General features: G+C 45.2%; 1 protein-coding gene across 4 annotated transcripts in view; it reads left to right on the forward strand.

Moving 5' to 3' along the window:
* The window catches only part of USP24 (ubiquitin specific peptidase 24), a 137659-nt gene that overhangs the window by 76830 nt on the left and 38160 nt on the right, over window positions 1–22669 (forward strand). For all 4 annotated transcript variants that reach the window (XM_039239224.1, XM_039239227.1, XM_039239234.1 and 1 more), the window contains exons 32-43: window positions 2647–2744; window positions 5445–5540; window positions 5669–5897; window positions 6524–6683; window positions 7543–7698; window positions 9835–9905; window positions 10571–10731; window positions 13897–13958; window positions 16029–16220; window positions 17190–17307; window positions 19446–19590; window positions 21978–22097. In XM_039239224.1, coding sequence (XP_039095155.1) covers window positions 2647–2744; window positions 5445–5540; window positions 5669–5897; window positions 6524–6683; window positions 7543–7698; window positions 9835–9905; window positions 10571–10731; window positions 13897–13958; window positions 16029–16220; window positions 17190–17307; window positions 19446–19590; window positions 21978–22097 — 1608 coding nt within the window. The remainder of the gene's footprint in view (window positions 1–2646; window positions 2745–5444; window positions 5541–5668; window positions 5898–6523; window positions 6684–7542; window positions 7699–9834; window positions 9906–10570; window positions 10732–13896; window positions 13959–16028; window positions 16221–17189; window positions 17308–19445; window positions 19591–21977; window positions 22098–22669) is intronic.

Genomic DNA, 22669 nt, shown 5'->3' on the forward strand with positions numbered 1-22669 from the left:
AGGAAACATGTATTAACGGTTTAATGTCTGCAAGCCATTGTGGTAGCTAATGGGTGATGGCTGAAAAGGCAAGGTGTTTGCTCCAAAGTCTTGAGTGAGGCACATGGGGGGCTGCGTCCTCTGAGCCTCGAAAGTGAAGCGCTAGGAGAGCGGGCAGGTGGAAACAGTCCCGTTCCTGGAGGGCGAGGGCTTAGACCCTCTTGCCGCTTTCAGTCTGGAGAGAATAAAGCCCTGAATGATTCTGCTTTGTCCCAAGTTTTATTTCGTTGCACAGTCTAATTTGGAGTGTGTAATTCTATTCATTCATTTCTCTCCATCACTTGTTGCCCGTTTGTTCCAGCTCTGCTATTTCATATCGGCCTTCAAGTAGTCATTCTTGTAAAAAAATGTGTGGGGTTCAAAAGGAGACAGTATTTAGCAAATGTTTTTAAAAGAAAGTATGTCTTTGTTTAATGTGGACGTTTAAAAATATGTTTAATATTCCAAGGCAGAAAATTGCCCAGAAATTTTTGGCCAGTTTAAGCATATAAATCTTGCAACACCTGCCAGATTCGTCATTTGCCTTTGAGTGACTGTCTCAGAAAAGCGAAGGTATAATCCTTAACACCCACATTTGAGAGCACCTAGGAAAACAGAATGGCGTAACAAGGGGTCTGGCTTGTCACCAGCTCCCTGGATTGCAGCATCTTACCGCCCAAGGACCGTGGGAGTAAAATTCCTCCAGCACAGGTTCAGAGAAATCCTCCGATAGCTTGTCTTTTGCTTTGGTGCAAAACATTTAGAAAACCTAATGCTTTAAAAAGGACTTTTTTTTTTTTTTAACTGACTCCTAAAAGGTTAATTTCCTTGCATTTCAGTCTTTATTGGGTTTGCCTACTAGGTAGCTTCAAAGCAGATGTTCCAAATACCCATTCCTTTGAAGAGCTCTTCCTCCTTGACTGCACTGCCGTCCCTTGAGCATGAGGAGTCCGTGCACATGGCTGTCAGCTCACAGGAAGGATTAGAAAAACACAGGGCTCCCCTTCTCCCTTGCAAGACTCGTCATCAGAGGCTGCAGAGCCTTTGCCCAGAGAGCACGTTCAGAAGACAGCATCTGTAAAAGAGAAATCCCACACTAAAATCTACACACATACGACCCCTGGATTCATAGAAACAGATTCTTCTAGAGTTGAAAAGGATCTTGAATTGTATCTACTTTAAAAATACCTTCGGAGGTGGAGGAGTGGGCGTGCCTGGGTGGCTTCAGCTCAGGTCATGAACTCACGGTCCATGAGCTTGAGCCCCACATCGGGCTCTGTGCCAACAGCTCGGAGCCTAGAGTCTGCTACAGATTCTGTGTCTCCCTCCCTCTGTCCCTTCCCCCTTTACACTCTGTCTCTCAAAAATGAATAAATGTTAAAAAAAAATTTTAAGGCCTTGGGGAAACTGAGGCAGTGGTGTTTTTTTTTTTTAATTTTTAAATCATAACATAAGCAGTTGTTTACTAAGTCTCATGCTATAGTATGATTATTTATTAGAAATAATATCTGCCATGCCAGAATTTTCAGTTAAGCTCTTCTTTAGGTACATGTGTCAGTGTCATAAAAGGGGCATAGATGTAGGAGGGAGTTTGAGGTCACTTAGCCTTTTGGGTCTCAGACTTTACCTGTAAAGTAAAATACATACACCCGCAGGGTGACATTAAGAGAGAATGCATGCCCAGAGCCTCAACTAACTTCTTTTGTTGTAGGTGCTCAGTAAATAGGAGTTTCGGAATCATTATCAGAGAGCTCATCTAGCAGGTTTTTTTAAATATTTATTTTGATAGCATGCGCACCCCTGTGAGTGGGGGAGGGGCAGACAGGGGGAGAGAGAATACCAAGCAGGCCCAACGCCTGCCAGTGCAGAGCCCAACTCGGGGTCAGTCCCATGAACGGTGAGATCATGACCTGAGCTGAAATCTAGAGATGGACGCTTAACTGACTGAGCCACCAGGCACCCCTCATCTAGCATCTTTAATGAATGGACTATTTTATCAGACTTTATATACTTTTTCTAAAACATATCGAGCATATCACAAGGTGTTGTCTGCTCTCATCTTTTTTTTTTTAAGCTTTAGATATTCTATTTCATGCCATAACTGTACATTAAACACGGGCTGAGAATGTACTCCCCCAGACTGCTCTCGTCTTTTTAAAAATTCTTTTTAATGTTTATTTTGAGAGACAGAGTGCGAGTGGAGGAGGGGTAGAGAGAGAGGGAGACACAGAATCCAAAGCAGGCTCCCAGCTCTGCGTTCATCACAGAGCCAATGTGGGGCTCAAACTCATGAGCTGTGAGATCGTGACCTGAGTCGAAGTTGGACACTGAGCCACCCAGGTGCCCCTGTTCTTATCTGAGAGCTTGAGAGCCTGAGACGTCCACATTTGCTGGTTTTATGAAAAGAACACACCAGCTTTCTTCAACAAAACAGATCTCTCTTGCTAACTGAATAGAACGTGGAAAATGTGAATATTTCACTTGCGACACATCAGCCTCTTATGTCTCGGGGAAAGCAGCAGCCCGCAGAACTTAGAGCGACTCCAGTTACCTAATTCTTTTCCTTAGTGAAGGAGTAGTTTCTGCTGGAAATGTCGTGATGATTCATTGTGCTTGTCTTTTTTCAAGGTTCTAAGCTCCAAACTCATGCCAACAGCTGATGATGACATGGCAAGAAACTGTGCGAAGTCCTTCTGTGAGAACTTCCTCAAAGCAGGAGGGTTGAGGTTAGTGTCACCGTGCTGTGACCCGAGTCGCACACAGTGAATGTGGTCATTGTAGAGGGTTTCTCCTGCCAGGCCTTGCTTCTCCCCACCATTATTATGTGAGGCATCCGGAGACGTATAAGAAGCAGGAATGAGGTTCCAGTCCTCGGAACACCTAAATTCATCCTGTGACTGCTGGTTCCACGGAGAGCTGGCAGAAGCACGTCCCCCTCCCTCCGGTGGTGGAGGAAATTCCTGAAGGAGAGGAGGCCGGTCTGTTTCTGCCGGTTCCCACAGCTGCTTCACGCCAGGTGAATTTGATTCTGGGAACATGTGTTGTACCAGGCATTAGTGCCAGGGGTACAAAGATAACTTCAATCTCATTCCTGCCCTTGGGGGTGGTTCATGGTTTAACAAAGAGTAACAGTTATCGTAGGTCCCCAAACAGGCTAATAAAAGTGCTTGGAGGTGGAGGCAGAGGTTACGGGAGACAGTGCTTAAATGGTTCTTTTTTCGTGGGATAATAAGATTGGGAAGTACCTCACAGAAAGTCGCCTTTGAGCTGGGAACTGAACAGTGAGCCGTAGTCCCCTGGGGGCTCGGGAGGGAGGGCACGCTAAGCCGGAGACGACGGGGTGCCCACCGGCGCCAGGGAGCGTGGCCTGCGCTGGGAACCAAGGTCGCCTGGGAAGAGGCTGAAGGAGAGATGTGTGTAAAGCAGGGCCACCCTGAGCAATGTCAACATCAGCTTATCGACCGTGGGAAAACCAGTTTCAGAGCCAGGGATTGCCTGGAACAGTCGCTTTGGCCGCAGTGCGGGTGATGAATAAATAGAAGCGGGAGAGGTGGAGGCAGGGAGAGCCCCGCAGAACTGTGGCAGTGGCCCAGAGAGGAGCAACAGGTTGTAAATGGAGGGCGGTGGTAGCTGACACGCGTAGGGTAACATAGGCGAGCCTTACGACCAGAAGTACAGGAGGAAACTTACAAGTGGCCTGTGATTCCTAGCCTGGGACAGTGACAATGGTGAACATTTAGTCGGTGTGGAGATAAGCGTGGAAGGAGAGACAGAGGGTGCGAGACGTCAAGAGAGATGAACGTGAGTGGGTCAGTGGAAGTGCGCGCTTTGGTCGCAGTGCCCTCGAGGGGAGTGGAGAACGGCTTTGGATACCTGGGGGAGGCAGCAGTGTGAGCAGCATTAGGGCATGAAGTTCAGTGGTGAGTGTGAGGGCAGGAGGTAGAGTCCGACTGCAGGCCGCTGCCTAACGGTGAGCAGAGGAGGGGTGACCGTGACTTTGGAAGGGAAGAACCACTGAGGGAAAAGTTTGCTTTTACCTTGGGGAACCTTCGGTTGCCTTTGCAGGCTGACTAAACAGAAGAAAGACCAAAGGAAAAGGGATTACCCATGGGGCCAAGTTCTCCTGCTCTGGAAAGAAGCGGGCCCGCCATCTCCTTGGGCGAGGAAGCCGTGAAGGCCGGAGGACCATTGCAGGAGCTCCTGTGGGAGGCCTTCGGGGGCGAGTCCGGGCCGGGACCTTAGGCCAGGGTAACGGGGCAGAAAGAACGCCCGGGCATGTAGAAGGCCTACCGCAAGGAGCTTTGTTTGTTTGCAAAATTGCAGAGCTGTTTTCAGTGAACGCTCATTTCTGATTACTCATTCCAATTACAGAGCTCTGGAATAAAGGCATTTTACAGCTGGCTTAGTTTTGTACGTCAGTTAATCTACATGTCAGGCATTGTTACGAGCACCGAGAACAGAGCGGTGAATGAATTAGACAAACTCCACATCCTTGTGAAGCTTACCGCCTAGAGGGGGGAGATAAACAATAAAGAAATAAAGGTAAAAGTGTCTGTCAGGAGGCAAGAAAAGCTGTAGACAAAAGTAAGACAAGGAAGAGGGTATGGACAGCGTTGTGATTTTCAGTAGGGCGATCAGGGAACGTGTCGCTGATGAGGTGATGTTTTACAAACACCTGAAGGAGGTGAAGAAACGAGACTTGGAGATCCTGGGGGAGAGCCGCCCCGAAGTGCAGTCTGTGTGGGCCCCTGCGAGGAATAGACCTGGAGCCTTTGGAGCCCAACCTGCGTGGTTGGGGTAGCACGCAGGAAGCACGATAGGGAGGCCCACGGTCGTAGACTTAGCAGAGGGCAGTTTCTGCAGAATCTCCTGGGTTACCGTGAAGACGCTCCTCTGTGCGGGAAACAAGCCAGGGGAGGGTTTTGTTTTGTGCAAAGCAGTGCCACAATCTCACTTATGTTTTAAAAAAAGATCACTCTGATCTTTTGAGAGTAGATTTTGGGGGTGGAGAGTCAAGAGTAGAGGCAGGAAGCACAGTTAGGAAGCTTTTGTAGTAACAGAGACTGGAGAGGATGTGAAAAACTAGCTTTATCGAGCCCACCAGTTCCAGGTATGTCTTTTAATTGATAGTTCTAGTGATAAGGTGACGCTTAATCAGTGAACTCACACCAGTTAGTGAGGAGGAGACTGTCCAAACACTTTATCTTTTGGCAAAGCAAGGAGTCTAATGCTGAGTGGACCAGGAGGGCTGGAGGTACCACGCGAGATCATTTACTAGAGATATGTATGGTCCGTGTGTATGGAAGAACCTTGTAGAAGTTTTAAGTAGTTGGTAACATTTACATGAGCAGTTCAATTACTTAGAGAAAATTTCCTCTGAAAGAAAGAAGCCTTTATTATTTAGCATTCTGCCCTTTTCGTTTCAGTTTGGTCGTAAACGTCATGCAGAGAGACTCCATCCCCTCGGAAGTAGACTACGAAACAAGGCAGGGAGTCTATTCCATCTGCCTGCAGCTTGCCAGGTATGCAGACATGCCCTATTAGCCTCCCGAGGGAGTGATGCCTTGCTTCACGTCTCTTCCCACGTCCTGTCGTTGTGAAGAGTTATGAAATGACCTCGAATAAATGTAGCCTTCTGTTTCCTTTGAAGATTCTTACTTGTTGGGCAAACAATGCCCACCTTGTTAGACGAAGACCTCACCAAAGACGGCATAGAAGCGCTTTCTTCTCGCCCGTTCCGCAATGTTAGCCGGCAGACAAGCAGGCAGATGTCCCTGTGTGGAACCCCAGAGAAGTCATCGTACCGGCAGCTGTCTGTGTCCGACCGGTCTTCCATTAGGGTCGAGGAGATCATCCCTGCTGCACGAGTTGCAATACAAGTAAGTGATCTGTGCGGTCAACAAATGTGAAGTCTTTCCTCCCTGATGGCACTGGTCACGGGTAAAGTTAGTGACAGGAACGTGGCCTTCCAGGGAGCAAGAAAGGGACCACTCGTGCAGAAATGACTGTGGTCCAAGGCGGGAACTATCAAGGGTTGCAGGAGCACTACAGGGGCAGAAGAGGAGTGATCGCCTTCAACCATGGCTGGCATGGATGACTGTACATGGGAGGCGGCGTGGGTGCCAGGCCTCAAAGATAGGAGAGGTCACAGATAGAGAAGCGCGGAGAATTGTTTCTGCACGAGGGCAGGTGTGAGCAAAACTAGAGAGGACAGAGCCTGTAGGGAAGGCCACGAGGTCATTCACAAAGCATTCGTACAGTGTGTGGAAGAGGACAGTGGCGGGTGTCTGAAAGCCTGAGTGTGGAGATCAGTCTCTGTGCGACAGGTAGCAGAGAGATACTCATAGTCTTTGAACAGTACGGAAGCACGAAAAAGGCTGTCCTGGATGATCTTGGAGGAAAACGAGTCTCACGAGACTGAGACCAGTGAGAAGGTTATGGAGGCCAGTAGAATGAACATGTTCAAGTACGACCTTTTCTCATAACTCTTTCCATACTTCTTCAGACGATGGAAGTAGGTGACTTCACATCTACTGTGGCTTGTTTCATGAGGTTGTCCTGGGCCGCAGCTGCAGGACGACTGGATCTCGTTGGGAGTAGCCAACCAATTAAAGAAAGCAATTCTCTGTTTCCTGCCGGAATTCGAAACAGACTCAGCAGCTCAGGTACTGATTTAAAAGGGTAGAGTGATGAGATCGTTGGGCAGGAAATAAGCTGTCAGAGGCACCTATACACAGTCTTGTTCAGGGTCACAAGAAGAAAGCCTTTTCTCTTGCTTTTGAACACGAGTAAAAACCCATGATGCTGTGCACTTAAGATTTGTGCACGTTGCTGAACATACGCTGTAACTTCCTCTAAGAAAACAATTGTTGCTAAGCACAGAAGAAGTGGGGAAACCAGATCAAGCAGAGAGCCCGCCGAGGGTCGTAAAGGTGCCATGAGGCTAATAATGGTGGTTCTGATAAAAATTCCTCTATAATTCCTACTGGAAAAGTCATTTTCTTGATTTGGCTGTTTTCTGCTACACTTTTATAAATAGTTTCCTTTCTCAGCTTCATTTGATTTTCCTTTTCAGTGTGTGTGTGTGTGTGTGTGTGTGTGTGTATACACACCTCAATATTAAAAAAAGTTTTAAAAACGTACGACATTCTCACAGGGACGTGCAGAAATGTTAAATGTACACGCTTTTAGGATTTTTCCGTATGGATCACCCACTAGATGAAGATGAGGAACGTTTCTAACATCCCAGCAAGAGTCTCTCATGCCTTCCAAACTGCACCGTTCTCCCTTCTGTCACCTCAAATTAGTTTTGCCTTGTGAGTGCATTTTGAGTACCTCCGAATGGTTTGTAAAGCAGTCAGGGTCAAATAAAGCGATTAGGTGTCTCCTGTTTCCTAGACCACAATGTCAGAAAGTCTTTCTGTGCCCTCTAATTCCCCCTGAGGATCCTGGAGCGCGTTAAAAGGATGTTAGACCATGAGGGCCCTGGGGATCCACAGTAACCTCCTGCTTGCCTGTTCCCAGGAAGCAATTGCAGCTCTGGGAGCGAAGGGGACCCGGCGGCCTTGCACGCAGGCATCTGCGTGCGACAACAGTCTGTGTCCACCAAAGACTCACTGATCGCTGGGGAGGCGCTCTCTCTTCTTGTCACGTGCCTGCAGCTTCGGAGCCAGCAGCTGGGTACGCAGGAGGCGGTCACCATTCATCCTTATAGGGAAAGGCCTTCATAGACCAGGTCATACCGACAGAAATGGAAAAGGGGGGAAACAAGTAAGAATAGTGCTTAGAGTAGTTAAATCCTGAATAAGTATTTATTGAGCACCTTCTGCAAGCAGGGTTTTACAGTAGCTATTAGAAGGGCAGTATGTCTGCCCCCCAGGAGCTTACCATCTAGTTGAGGAATCAAGACAACCCACATTTGTAGCCCATGAACCATAGAACTAGTTACACATCAGTCTCTAAAACAATGATGACTCTAGTAGTCAAAGTTATGAAACTTCAGATTTGCCCTTTTATCTTCCTTTGTGGGCTTTGGCAGACTGGGGCTGATCACGCTCTAGCATTGGAACGCCGCAGGGCTCGGCCCTCGCTGCACTGTCCTCTGTCTGTGCCTCTTCTCCTCACCGTGTCAGCCTCCACCCAGCCCAGAATTCCCTCTAGACGCAGATCGCGTCTGAACTGGGAACTCTGGCCCGGACCACTGCCCCAGCCCCTCCACTGGGCCCTCATGTAGACTTCCCAGTCCTGGCGGTTCCACAGCCAAAATGCTCACACACGTTTCCCAGCCTAATTCATGGTGGTGTCACGCTTCTAGTTTCTGTGGCCAGAAACCTGGCAGTTGTCCTTGATTCCTCTTTCACACCCACTTCCAATCTGTCAGCACATCCTCCTTCCAGCCATGTCTAGATCCTACCCTCTGGTACCACGGCCACTGTCACAACCCTCTGACCCAGCATCACCCCGTACTTGGATTGTAGCAGTAGCACCTGCACGGATCTCCTAGCTTCTACCCCTGCAGTTTACTCCCCACACAGTACCCAGGGCAGACCTTCCACCCTGTAAGTCACATTGAATCATTCCTCTCTTGAATACCTGGCAGCGGCTTCTCGGTTCACACTGAGTAAAAGCCAGATCTTTACTAAGGCCTTCAAGGCTGACAGAGTCCACCCTTTGATGCCTCTGTGCCATCACTGTCGACTGCTCTCCCCCCACTCCCTGTGCTTCGGCCACCCTGGCATCCTGGCTGTTCCCCAGCACTCCAGGCACATTCCTGCTTCAGGACCCTGGCACCAGCTGTTCGCTCATCCTGCTGCATTCTTCCTGCATCTTTCTCACATGGCTCTCTCTTCTCATTTCCCACAAGTGTGCGTAACCTCACGTTCTTGGTGACATGTTCTCTGACCACCTATTTAAAGAAGCCACACCCCTCCCCTCATCCCAGCACTACCTAACCCCCTTCCCTTATTTCTTCTCTATCACTTACTATTTTATAGCACAGAATATTATTTATTTTCTTAATCATGTTTATTGTCATCATGCCCTCCCCAACTGGACTATCAGACTTTTGTCCGTTTTGTTCCCTACTGAATCTCTCCCACCCAGACACTGCCCAGTGTGTAGTAGGCCCTCAATAAATATTTATTCAGCGATGAAGTCTTAGCAGTTCCACTTTTAAAAATTGTACCAACCTGTAGGGGTCCTATTCTTCCCTGCTGTTACTGGTTCAGACAGCCTGTTCTGTAGAACCGATCACTACGCGTTTAGTAGACTATCCAACCTCCTAAGATACTCAGGGTAAATCTAGAAAATGTTAGACATTTATAGAATGGTAATTAGTGTCCAAAGTTGTTAATTTGAACAAGAATGCTTTTGAAGACAGATACAAGAAGTGTAAGTCATTATGAAATCCTTCTGGACAAATACCACGATCACAGGTCAGTTTTCCTATAGTTATTTTAGTGATATTTTCTAAACGAAATGAAAGAACTACAACTTCTCATTAAGCTTTTTAATAATTTGTAATTTTATCGTAGGGTACATTTTATAGTTAGAGGTTTTGATAGCTTATCAAGGCAAGATATATTTATGACTGTTGTGTACGAGACCCTGCGCTAAAGTGTGCAGGTACAGACATGACCAAGAGGCTATCGGAGAAGAAACTCAGATGTGGAGTTATAGGACTCCTGAGTTCGATTCCAAGTAGAAGAGATGAAATTCTTTTATAGTTAAGCTTAAATTATTCAAAATTATTGAAATCTTGAAAATGCATTTCCTGACTTATTTCGCACCCCCGATTCTCTTTATTCTTACCATTAGCATCTTTCTATAACTTGCCCTGTGTTGCCGATTTTATCATCGATATTCTGCTTGGATCACCAAGTGCTGAGGTAAGGATGTTTACATTACATAAAGAATGCCTTTGGTCCTGCCCTACCGAGGGGCCTTGGGAGACCTGTGAGACTGCGTGGAGTCCAGAGGGATGGCATTTAGTCCCTCAGGGGGTCCTCCAGAAGGGGCATGGACCACTCCGAGAGCAGAGTAAGCATTTGGACTCTCTGCCCTCTGTTCTATTCCACACTCCCCTGGAATTTCAGAGACTAGCGCTGAGGCTAAGTCGTGTGTGTTTGTAATAAAGCCGACCAGCCAAGTTGAGTGTCCTCAGCTGGCATTCAGTGTCACCATGCTGGTCGACATCATGATAGACCAGCTGCAAGCCATGAACTTTCACTAGATTTTATGATTTTGATGTTCTTATGTGACCTTGAAAATTCCCTTGGAAACACTTGAAGAGTTTTTCTTGTTTTCATTTTTATTAAATTATAAAACTATTGATTAGAAGTGGAGAGGAGAAGAATTTGGGAAATCCATTCTCACGCTGCACTTGTTATTAATCAGCCCTAGTTAATTCAGTGTAAACTTCACCATTAGTGATTAAAGTGTTCATACCCTTATAGTATCCCTCCGATTGTGGACCTTGGAAGAAGATCCTTTTTTAAGCAGTCTCTAAGTGTCAATTGACATACGTCCTTTGCTGCTAATGCTGTAATTTCAGATTCGCCGCGCTGCCTGTGATCAGCTGTACACTCTTAGTCAGACAGATACTTCAGCTCATCCAGATGTCCAGAAGCCAAACCAGTTTCTCCTGGGTGTGATTCTCACAGCCCAGCTACCTCTCTGGTCCCCAACTAGTATAATGAGAGGAGTGAATCAGAGGTATGTAATCAAGATGAAGAAGCTCCCGTCACACAGAAAGAGAATAACAATTTGCATGCTTCCCCCTGAAGTCCACAGTGCATTACCGAGATGACAAAAGATTTCTCCTTTCCTCTTGTACTGTTTGGTACCCTGAGAAAGGGCATTTCAGTTCTTACTATCCCCATTCAGGACAGGAGAATCAGAAGAAACAATACCAGGCTTTCAGTCACTTCTCACCTCCACCCCAGCTGGTCCACTACCCCCAAGAGAAAGAGGAGCTTTCTTTCTAGAACTGGTCCGTGAGAGGCTGAAATTTTTGGGGCCCGATCACTTTATGAAGGTCAGATGGCTCGTGTCCTTGCATACACCCCTCTCTCTGATCAGCATACTTCCTGACTCCATGTCCAGAGGAAGCTGAGGCATCTTTCTGGCTTCCTTCCTTGGTTTTACACGAGCCCAGGCACAGAGGGAAGCTGTGGTCCAGGCCGATAGGGCGGCTTGAGCAAGTCCCTTCTGCCTGCCCCGCTGTCCCTCAGTGGGCCAGCCTGTGTGCAGGGCTGCCCAGGCCAGAATGGGAGGTGACTCCACTTCCTCCAGCTGAGCTTCACCAGAGGACCCTTGCCATGGGGCTCATGAGGTGCCACTGAGATGTGTGAAATGGGTGTCCACTTGACTTGTGCACCTGCTGTACAAATTAGAGCCTGCAAGGGAAGGAATGTTAGAGCTACTCCAAACCCCTAAGTGTGGATAAGTACCCAGACCCCTAAGTTTGGATCCAAACTTGGTCTTGGGAAGCATATAGTTCAGTAGCATTAAGTATATTCTCGTTATTGTGAACCGTCTCCACCACCCACTTCTAGAACTTTTTCCTCATCCTCTAAACTAAAACCCTTTCCCCATTAAGAAATCCGCTAAATGAAAGACTGATAAACTTGACTCCATAAAAACTAATATACTCTGTGTGGGAAACTAATACCATACATCCGAAAGTCAGTTGACAGACTGGCTGAATAGATTTGTAACATGATAGACAAGAAGCTAATTTTCATAATGTAAGATAAAATAAGCTGTTAGAAATCACTAACAAATGACCAAAATTGACCTAAATTGAAAAATGGGCAAAGGACATGAAGAGACTCTTCCAAAACAAACATAGGTGAGTTGTTTTTTTAATAATTTTTAGATTTGCTAGAATTTTTTTTTTACAGCAGCAAAATATACGTACAATTGATCATTTTACTGATTTTTAGGTCTATAATTCAGTGACATTAAGTCCACACACATTGTTGTGCAACTTGTCCCCACTGTCCATTCCCAGAACTTTCTCATTGCCCCAGACCCACTGAGCAGTAACTCCGCGTTCACTCCCCTTCCTTCATTCTCCTGTTCCCAAGGTTCATCCGTGTCATCGCATGTGGTACGGTGTCATTTCTAACTGTGAAAACTACTTCCTTTATCTGTTCTTTCTTTCGTTGCCTGTGCCTTTGGCATCGTATTCAAGAAATCTTTGTCAAATCCACTGTCACAAAGTTTTCCCTCTAGGTTTTCTTCTAAGGTTTTTAGTTTCACTCTTACACTTAACCTGTTTGACCCATTCGAGCTGAATTCTGTGTGTTATGTAAGGTGTCCGACTTCATTCTTTTCCATCTGGATAATCCAGTTGTCACAGCACCTTTTCCTCCATTGAATGGTTTTGACAGCTGGCTTGCTGACTGATTGGCTCTTCATTCCTCTTCCACTGATCTGTGCGTGTCCTCATGCCAGTGCCACGTGGCCTCGCTGCTGTGGCATCGCCCCAGTCTTCCAGCGCCGTTTGTCCTGTTCGCCGTACGGGCCTTTCATTTCCTTTCTTAAACAGATGTCTAAGTACTTTACTGTTATTGACGCTTTTGTAAATGGAATTGTTTTCTTTTAGTATTCTTCCTTGTTGGTGTATGGAAGCAGAACTGATTTTCGTGTCCTGATTTTGTATCTTGCTGCGTTCACTGATAACCTCTGAATCTTTTTGTGTGGACTCTGGGGTTTCCCACATGTAGGATAGTGTCATCTGCAAACAGATCATTGTACTTCTGTGTAAGGCATTTTTTAAGAAGTAAGCTATTGCACTTGTACTTTTTGTTAAGACTCAGATTATTTAATATGACTTAAATTTAAGAGTTTGATTTGATAAGAAATTTCTCAAAACTCAGGAAAGAAAGCAGTGGATGAGTTTTTAACATACATTCTCAAAGAATCTCTTGGATGTAGAGCATTTAACTTCACATAAAACTGAATCTTTAGTTACATGTTTTTACAATTTGAAATGGTGTTTCACAACTTACTCTAATCCCCACCCCATGTTTGGTACATACTTTCTTTAACACTGGTGACGAGAACAGCTATTTCCGTGGTCTATGTGCCGTGCAGCGTGCCAAGTTCGTTGCATGTATTTATCCTGTAGTCCTCACAATGGACAAATGAGTTTGACAGTTTTATTGTCTCTTTAATAATTATAATTCTTGGTTCATTATCTCTTCTCATCCTTAGTGCATTCTTGGGCCTTGTGTGTGTGTGTGTGTGTGTGTATTTGTGTTTCTAACACTCTAACAAGCACGTTAGAAATTAGAAACCAAACAGATTGTCCCTAGACGCCCAACTGTACGTGGTGAAGCCAGGATTTGAACCAGGGTCACCTGACTTTACAACCTGTTTTCTTCACTGAGATAATTGCGGAAAAGCGTCACTGACCATCCTAGATAAAAGAATTTACCTATCTCTATTTTTTTTTATACTCCACTCGGTTTTTCTTCTTAGTATCACCTTTTGACATAAGTACTTTTTAATTTGCTCTCTGTCTCTTTTCTTCTTCATCAGCCCTTAGAACAGTTGCAAGCACATAGTAGGTGCCTAGTCAGTATTGGTTGCTGTTTAAATGAATGAGTGTAATCTGTACATTTTGTATGCAGTCATTTTGTATATTATTACAAAGTGTGAGACTAAGTAAGTTCCCTCTTTCTACACTATAATTTGTATAGTGTATCTGTATCAGCAAAGTATGAGCGTGTTTTTTGCTAAGATATTGAAGTTGAATTAATGTAAAAGCAGTTATTTCATGCTTAGGAAAATTCCCTTTCATACACGGAAGATGCTTTTTATTTCAAAATCTGACATTTTTTAATACTTGAAATCTTATCTGTTTTTTAGACTCTTATCTCAGTGTATGGAGTATTTTGATCTAAGGTGCCAATTATTAGATGATCTGACAAGTAAGTAAATGTCTAACTTCGATTCAGGTAGGGGGAGGGGAGAGGGATGAGTAGAAAAGAAAGCCAAATGGACGTTTCTAAATCTGACTTAATGTGTCTTAGATATAAATGAGATTATAATTACTGTTTGAAGTCGAATTTTATTTTCTTGAAAATAGCATGCAAACCCATGTACCAGCCCTCTCTTCTCCAGTTACGTACCTAACTGTTAAAAATTGGCAAAGACACATGTTTTAATTACACTGACACAGAACTGTTAGGAAGGGTCTCTCTAGTGTGGTGAATTCGGACCATTTTAAAAGTTGATGATTGAAGGAAGGAGGGATTCTCTGGATAATAGAAATGAGGTATTAGAAGTCAGTTAATTATTTTGTGTTTGGTGATTGAAATGTTAGAAGTTTTAGCATTAGAGCATTTGGATTTTGATCATCTGTACTTTTAAAAAATGTGAACGTATGTTGGAGTGCCGTGTAAACTTTAGTTCAAATCAAGAGTCTGTTAGTTTATTTTCCACTCTTTACATAAAAGATTTGCCTCATCTTCCAAGAAATAAGTAAAATAAAAATCAAGATGAACAAAAGTACTCATTGGAAATACTAACTGGAGAAGACGGTTGGTGCCAGGCCGTTAAACAGATCTACCTTGCGTGGATGCTGGCTGTAAACCTCCACCCAGTCGGAATTTGGTTGTGAGGTTGCCTGCGGGGGGAGGGGGCAGGGGGGCAGAGGTAAAAAAGGAAGAAAACAGAGTGGCTTCTCAAAAGAAACATCTTTGTGCCGGCACTTAAATCTGCAGAGGTCCTCGTGTACCGGACACACGAGGACGTAGTAACTTGTTCGCCTCGGGAAATTCCTGAATTGGTTTCCCAAGTGCCTCTCGAAAGCGGGGGCACAGTGCTCTGAGCAGTACAGGGAAACGGTAGTGTTGGAGCCTGAGATAGTGTCGTCTCAGTGTATATCTCGATGTGGGGATCAGACCTGGTGTACGTGTCATCCAGAGGAGCGGGTGGGTGACAGGTCCGTCACACAGCCGGGCTGAATGCCACGCTCTTCTGCCAGGCCTCTGGCAAGGCTTGCTGTGCGGGTCGGACCTGGTGAGGGTGGGCGTTCTGCTCTGCTCCCGGAGGGCTGGCGTCAGGAGTTGGCTGTGTGCGTTATGCGTACGGCAGCAGAAGGCATGAGCAAGTTGTTACCGTAGGCCTTCGTGTGTCGTCGAGTGACTGAGGAGGGATCCGGCATTCCTTACTGGGAGGTTGAGGGCAGGGTGGGAGTGTGTCTGGAAACCAGCAGTGTTTGCCGCGTGGGAAGTATGTTGTGTATGCCGGTGCCGGTGCTAGGCACTTCATGCCTGGCACCCTGCAGTGTGGGTGCTGGCCTGCTTTTGTAAATAAGTGGACTCCTATCCAGTCCTGGTTCCGCTCTGACTGACCCTAACGTATTCCTTTTGACGTGGTGGTGTGGGACCCTACCACTGGCGGCTGTAGTGCAGTGGAAGGAGAGCACGGTCCCTCTCCTTCCAGCAGGCCCGACTTCCAGGATGGAACCTTGCTTGCATCCTTGCCTAGAAGGACGGGAGATAACTTACCACAGAGGAGCAGGGTGGTTCGCGAGCTTGGGCACACTGCTTGGAAACCTGCGTCCTGCTGCTGTGCTGCGGACCTCCGCCTCCTTTGCGGGACCCCCTTGGCCTAGGTGATGCTGGGGGAGCCTAGATGGCTCTCCTCACACCCTCCACCCCTGCCTTCTCTAGACAGGTGTGCTCCTGGGGGACACCTGCTGACACCCCCGGACCAGGAGATTCTTCGGAGCAAGATTAGCCCCTTCATCTTCTGTCCCCAGCATATGGCCCTGTGATGTGCACAGAGGGGCCCCCGATATGTGTCTGGCTTAGGACTGAGACAGAGGTGGGGAAGGAGGGAGGCTGCAGGGCCGCCTCAGTGCTGCCTTCTCAGATCAGCACAGTGCAAGCTTGGGACTTGACTTGGCCTGCTTTAATTCAGGATTTGGACTCCATGAAGGGAAATCCTCTTTTCTTTGAAATGGACTTGTGTTTTTGTTTTTTCCTTCTTAGCTTCAGAAATGGAGCAGTTAAGAATCAGCCCAGCTACCATGCTCGAAGATGAGATTACTTGGCTGGATAACTTTGAACCTAATCGCACGGCTGAATGCGAGACGAGTGAAGCAGACAATATCTTACTAGCAGGACACCTGCGGCTCATTAAAACCCTTCTCTCACTCTGCGGGTCAGAGAAGGAAATGCTGGGTAATTACTGCTTCATCTTACCTGTGACAGAGTACCTCGCTTCTCCGTTCTTGCTGTGGTAGTGCTCATAATTAGGAAAACAGGATCAGTGCTCGGTGCTCTGTAAAAAATTGACCCTCCAGGTAATACGAGATTGTCTGGAACTTCAGTGGCTAACAGACTTAAGGTGTATTCTGCCCGTGTCATTAAACCCTATAGAGAAGTTGATAGCGTTCAAAACAGTTGGTTCACCTAACTTTTTCATACCAAGTAAAACTTACAGCTCAAAGTAGGGTTTTCTCTTCTTGCTGTTATGTACTTTATGAAATATTACCTATTATAGATTTTACTTCTTTTAAGAGTTTTCTCATCTGGGAGGCCAGCCCCTAACTACTACCCCCTGCTGTGTGGGGTACATGTATAATTCATAAGGGCATATTCAGCATTAGAAGGTGTATTCAGAAAACAAGTCAAAACATTAATTATCGCACGAAGTGAGCCCTCTAAAAATCTTCTTGGCTACTGGGGATACATAGAAAAGAGTGATTCTAACCCAGGATCAGAAGGGCACATCACTTTACCTAAGGAAGGCAAGATTTTAAAAGTTTCAGAAGCCCTCCTGTGGACTCCCCTCTGCCCAGAGTAAGAATGAATTGTCCACTCAGCCCACTCTGCCTCGTGTTCTTGGCATTTGTGTTTCCAAAGTGAAAGCACTACTTCTTTCACGCCATTGTCAGCTCATAAAGGAAGGTACCCTCCCTGTCTCTCTTTGTTCCCTGTCCCCTGACTCTCCCACCCGCCCCCACCCCTCTGCCTCTCAGAGCTTTGTCATGTGTTATAAGTGCTCAAAAAATAAGCATCGAATCGCATTGAACGCCCTGCCATTGGGTGGCGTTGGGTGCCTTTGCTGCTCTGATATGAAAGTACAAAGACAGAATCTTTGAATTAAAATGTGTCCATCCTCAACATGAATATTATGCTCTATTCCAGGTTCATCACTCATTAAACCATTGTTAGATGACTTCCTTTTCCGAGCTTCTAGAATTATTTTAAATAGTCATTCTCCAGCTGGCAGTGCCGCCATCAGTCAACAGGACTTTCATCCAAAGTATGGAAAATGCACGTTGTGTTCAGTTTTGGTAAAAATTCTAATTCGAAACTTTAGTCCAAAAAGCGTTTCTTAATTTGGAGTTTGTCTTCCATCTCGTGAGTGTGTGTGGTTATAAGCTATTATCCACTGTTATATGAAGAGCTGCATGTAAAGGGGCTGAGGATAAAGCCTGCCTGGCACGTAGTAAGTGCGGTGCAAGTGTGCTGGTGGCATTATTATCATCAAATAGCAAGAATAAGTAGTAAGTAATGTGCTTAATTTGGTCAGTAAGCATCAAATCCAAAGTTAAGCAGGCTCCGAATCTCGAGTTTCTCCTAGGAGTAAAGTATAGGTGCTTTTAGTGCATGAACCTTGTGATTTGCTGGGTCTTGCCTGTGCCCTGATCATTAAAACTGCTAGTGATTTATTGTGGTAATTTGAGAATCAAGCACTGCCTTGGTGTTTATGGGTTGAGATTTGCAAGGTCTTTTTGTCATGCTGACCTGCTTGGTGTTCTTGGAAGATGGGAGGAGGCGGCTCCCTGCTGCCATCTTGCCTGTTCCAAACCCAACTCCCTTTGTTCTGAAAACCAGATCTAACTGAATAATGCTGAAGACACTGGGGATGTGGTATGTAACCAACGGGAAAAACTCCCCTATAATTTCAGTGGTTATTGAAATGGGCAAGACGTAAGAAGCAATATTTCCTGGAATCTCAAGCGATACCTTACCACGTAGGAGTACTTCTCAACATGGCTTTGCTTATTAGCGAAATCTGTTTCGGGCAGTCAGCCTTCATAGAACCCTTGGGCTGCCTCCCAGGCTGTGGCTCCCACCTCACCCCCGCCCCAGTCTTGTTCTGGAAGATCTGGCACAGGCTCTGTGGGAGTCTTTTATTAAAGTAGTAGAAATACATGTGTATTTCAGTTTTCAGTGAGTGGAGAAAATAAATCTGTAGCAGTTTTATTGAGATTTTTATTCATGAATCCTTCTTACATGTATTAAAAGTAATACCTCCATCAGCAAGGAGTTGGGTTTTCGATCAGACACGGTGTCTTCATTAGAAAAGGCAGTGTTTTGTGTCATGCCTTCCTGTGTACTGAGTCATGCTCACCTGCCACAGTGACTGCCAACTGTTTCCCACCTGAACCCTGATGCCAGAAAGAGCTTTAAAATACACAGAAGTGTTTTCACAAGTAACATTTATTCTTAGTAACACCCACGAAAGAATTCCATACTGCAGAGCCTGTGTGTATGGTACCTCCTGTTCATTCATTACCTGTCCTTTGTGACCCAAAAGTCCAAGTAAGAAGTGAAGGACAGTGCCAGCTGCTGGCCATTGTCCTCAGGGCCTGACGCAGTGCTGGTCTTCGAGCCCTACAGCCCCTCATGAGCACGTCTCCCACACTGCACTCCATACAGGTTTCTCTCGGAGGCTCAAGGTCCTCTTTTCTGTGTATCCTTCCTAACCGGTGATCTCCTCAGTAACGTAAGGTTGGCATAGGTGACAGTGAGAAATTACTGTCCACCCCCAAAGTGATTTCTTCTAAAGGTGAGCGCCGTCAGAAGCCTTTGGTTTGCTGCAGACTGTCTGCTAGTTACCTTTTATTGTCGTTTTAAACAAACTAATTTGGCAAACCACTTATTTCTGTCTCCATTGACTCAGCAAGATGAAGTTGATTAGTGCCAGGCACATATAAAAAACATTTATGGGCATCTATTCTGATTCATACAGCTTTCTTTTTCTGCCATTTAGATATTTGGATTTCAGGATAATATCTACAAAAACCGTACTTGCCACCTATTTTGAGAGACCGTTATTTTCATGGTTTCTTTGGTGACATGTTCAGACTGTTTATCCTCCATTTTTGCTGATCCAGACCTTAGATAAAAATACTCTGGACTCAAAAGTGAGGTATTTCGCCACTTTATCAGGCCAAGAAGGCATGTGGCCCTTAACCAAAATCATTCCTCCTGTATCGTGGCCTCTTCCTTTAAGTACACCCTTCCTGCTGGATTCCTGGAGCTCTACATCAGACCCCATTCACTCTGAGGAATTGCGGCTCTGATACTTTCATTTCAAATGTTGATTTAGTTTAATGACCAACTTAAGTCGATCATTCACTGTTGGAACTGACTTGCATCTTTTGTTTTTAGGTGTAGCACAGTGAACAGCCGACTGGCAGCTTATGAGGTGCTTGTGATGCTGGCCGATAGCTCGCCTGCAAATCTTCAGATCATCACAAAAGAACTGCTGTCTATGCATCATCAACCGGACCCTGCTCTCACCAAGGAGTTTGATGTAAGTTCCCTAGACCTTGATACACCTAACTTTTTTTTAGGGTGATCAGTTAAATGTATAACTTGAAAGTCTATGTTTGCATTATCCTAATCACAAAGAAAGTCAGTGTTATCTTTTTGCTTATCTTGTTCACATACTCTAACCAACTATATTCTACTAAATTACTCTTTTACCATCATAATACTCTGTTACTCATCAGTACCCTTTCTGCTAATTAAAGAGAAGACATTTTCAAGTCCGTTGATAAACATTCTCAGTAAGAAGTAGCATTTCAGTAAAACATTAAAAATTAAAAAAAAAAAAAAGAAGAAGAAGTAGCATTTCAGCGTGTGTTTTGAATAACTGCATGGCACAGTGTCAGGCCCAGGCCCCGGAGACACAGGCTCAGACATGGACTCCGTCACAGTACAGTCTACCTTTATTTAAATTTAACCAAGATTTATGGAGTTTACTATGCACTAATAGGTGTGTCCAACTTTTGGAGCTCAGAAATGCGGGTAGGATTCCAGCCCTCAAGAATGTCAGTGTAGGGGCGCCTGGGTGGCTCAGTCTGTTAAGCGTCTGACTTTGGTTCAGGTCATGATGTCACGGTTCGTGGATTTGAGCCCCACGTTGGGCTCTGTGCTGACAGCCAGCTCAGAGCCTGGAGCCTGCTTCAGATTCTGTATCTCCCTCTCTCTCTGACCCTCCCCTGCTCACACTGTCTCTCTCTGTTTCTCAGAAATAAATAAAACATTAAAAAATAAATTTTAAAAAATGTCAGTGGATAGTGGAAGAGGCAGACCCACAGGCAGATCATTTCAGTATAATGCGATAAATTACAAGATACAGGTCTAGTCCTGGATGCTCTACTAATGGAGGAACACTTCACCACCAGAGGGCAGTATCTCAGAAGGCGTCTTAGAAAGGATGAAGTTGGAAAGAGAACTCTAGTGCCTCACAAGCTGGCTGGAAGGGGACTCCAGCAATGGGAAGGACATAGGCAAAGCTGTGGAGCCATATGGCAGCTTAGGATACATCGGGAACTGCAGGAGGGGAGCGCAGCACAGGCGCACTCGAGCACCAGCCCAGGAACCAGAGGACACTTTTGCCTTCTCCATGGGCATCGTAGAGTGAGGCTTGTCCCTTCAGACACCTGAGCTGAATCCGATGCAGCACACAGGTTGGGCAGGGAAGGAAGGTGATAGCACTTGCAAAATGAAACATCAGCGTGTAAATTGGAAACTGTTTTGGTATCAAAACATTTAGTCTATAACGTACGCTCTGGTTTAACGTTATTTATATGATAGATTTAAATGGAAATGTTACTTTTTTCATAAGTCATCAATTATGTCAGCATAATGAAGAATGCATTTGTCTCTTATAAATACTTATTTTTTTAGCACTCTTGTGAATGAGTTTTTGTTTTGTAACTTTTTAAAAATCTGTGCTCTGGACTCCAAATAAATTGCCACGTTGATTAGATCTTAGAAATCACTCTGCTCTAAGTGTATGTCAAATGTAAGTGGAAAATATATACTATTTAGCAACTCCTTGAGGTCTAAAAGGCCTACAGGTCTTTGTGGGTTATAATATGGATATAGGTGCATGATACATGCAGATCAGGTGGGTGATTCTGGGCATGACGTTAGAACCAAGATTCTGCTGACATAGCATTTCAACGTGTGTCGTTACACTATCCTTTTCTGCTTTGAGAAGTGCCATGTTCAGCTTTATCCAGGAGGCCTTTTCTAGATTGTTTCTAACCAGAAAAGCATTATAATGGGATCTGTGTTAGGAAAAAACATCTTTAAGTGAAATGCTAGAGTATTTACCTGTTCATTTAATCATATGCTTATTAGCTGTTGCTCGGTAGAAGAATGATACTTTCTTAGAAAGGAAAGGAAGGAATAATGAGGCTTCCTTGACCATCCAGACTGGTCAGGATTCTCCAGAAGAAACACTGCATAGAACCCTATTCCTTTTTGCGGGGTGCTCCTTCAGTTTGTAAGCAGGTCTGTTTCCGTGACTTCTGTCTCTGTATCCTGCTAGGCTGTGAGCTCCTCGAGCTGTTAACCCTGGCACAGTGCTGGCACATAGTAGGTTCTTAATAAATATTTCTTGAATGATATTCAAGTGACAGAATGCATGACTCCTAGATGGACAAACATAACATGTTAGGTGCTTTATGAACGGAAAAGGAACACTGAGGCAGTAGTAGTACTAGCATCTGCAGAGGTACATCGAGAACACAGGCTTTGTTGGCATGATTCATACCCCACTGGGTGGATAAATCTGTGGGTATATCTCCTTTCCCTCTCAGGCATCTCAGATAGCCATGGTGGAAGTGGGCTGGCGACAAATAACACTGATTCTCTCTCTGCTGTTTGTACTCCTCCCTCTTCTAGTACCTTCCGCCCGTGGATAGCAGGTCCAGTTCAGGGTTTGTGGGGCTGAGGAACGGCGGCGCTACGTGCTACATGAACGCGGTCTTTCAGCAGCTGTATATGCAGCCTGGTCTCCCTGAGGTGATTGCCTTCTTCTTTCATGTTTGGTATGATAGGTAAAAAGTACAGTGCCTGGAAACAGTCCCATATTCATATAGGGGTTAGGAGCGCTGACCACCGCCATGCAGTCAAAAATATAGCTTATGTGTTGCATTTTGAGTTTGCTAAATCTAGACATGACTAGGGATCCTTTAGTCCCTTCTGAAACCTCTGTACATCTGAACACTTGTTCACAGTCACATGTTTTTATACATCCGCGAGGGAGTATCCTGCCTTCTTGACAGCTTCGACTTGACCACGTGGGGTTTTTGAACTAAGTTATTGTCAAATTCTGTTCCATAAAATTACTAATGTTTTTATGATTTTAGAAAAATTTAGGGTCTGTCGTCAGTGTTTTACAATAGTTTAGTTGACCCTTGAACAACATACAGGGGTCAGGAGTGCTGACCACCCCCCTCATGCAAAACTTCCCCATGTAACTTTTGACTCCCTGCTGATATTAACTACTAATATTTTACTGTTGATTTGGGCAGTTAACACAGATTTTGTATGTTCTATGTATGTATATGTAATACAGTGCAATAGGTATTACA

This window comes from Hyaena hyaena, unplaced genomic scaffold (assembly GCF_003009895.1).
Source record: "Hyaena hyaena isolate Hyena2069 unplaced genomic scaffold, ASM300989v1 scaffold_5, whole genome shotgun sequence".
Classification (NCBI taxonomy): Eukaryota; Metazoa; Chordata; class Mammalia; order Carnivora; family Hyaenidae; genus Hyaena; species Hyaena hyaena.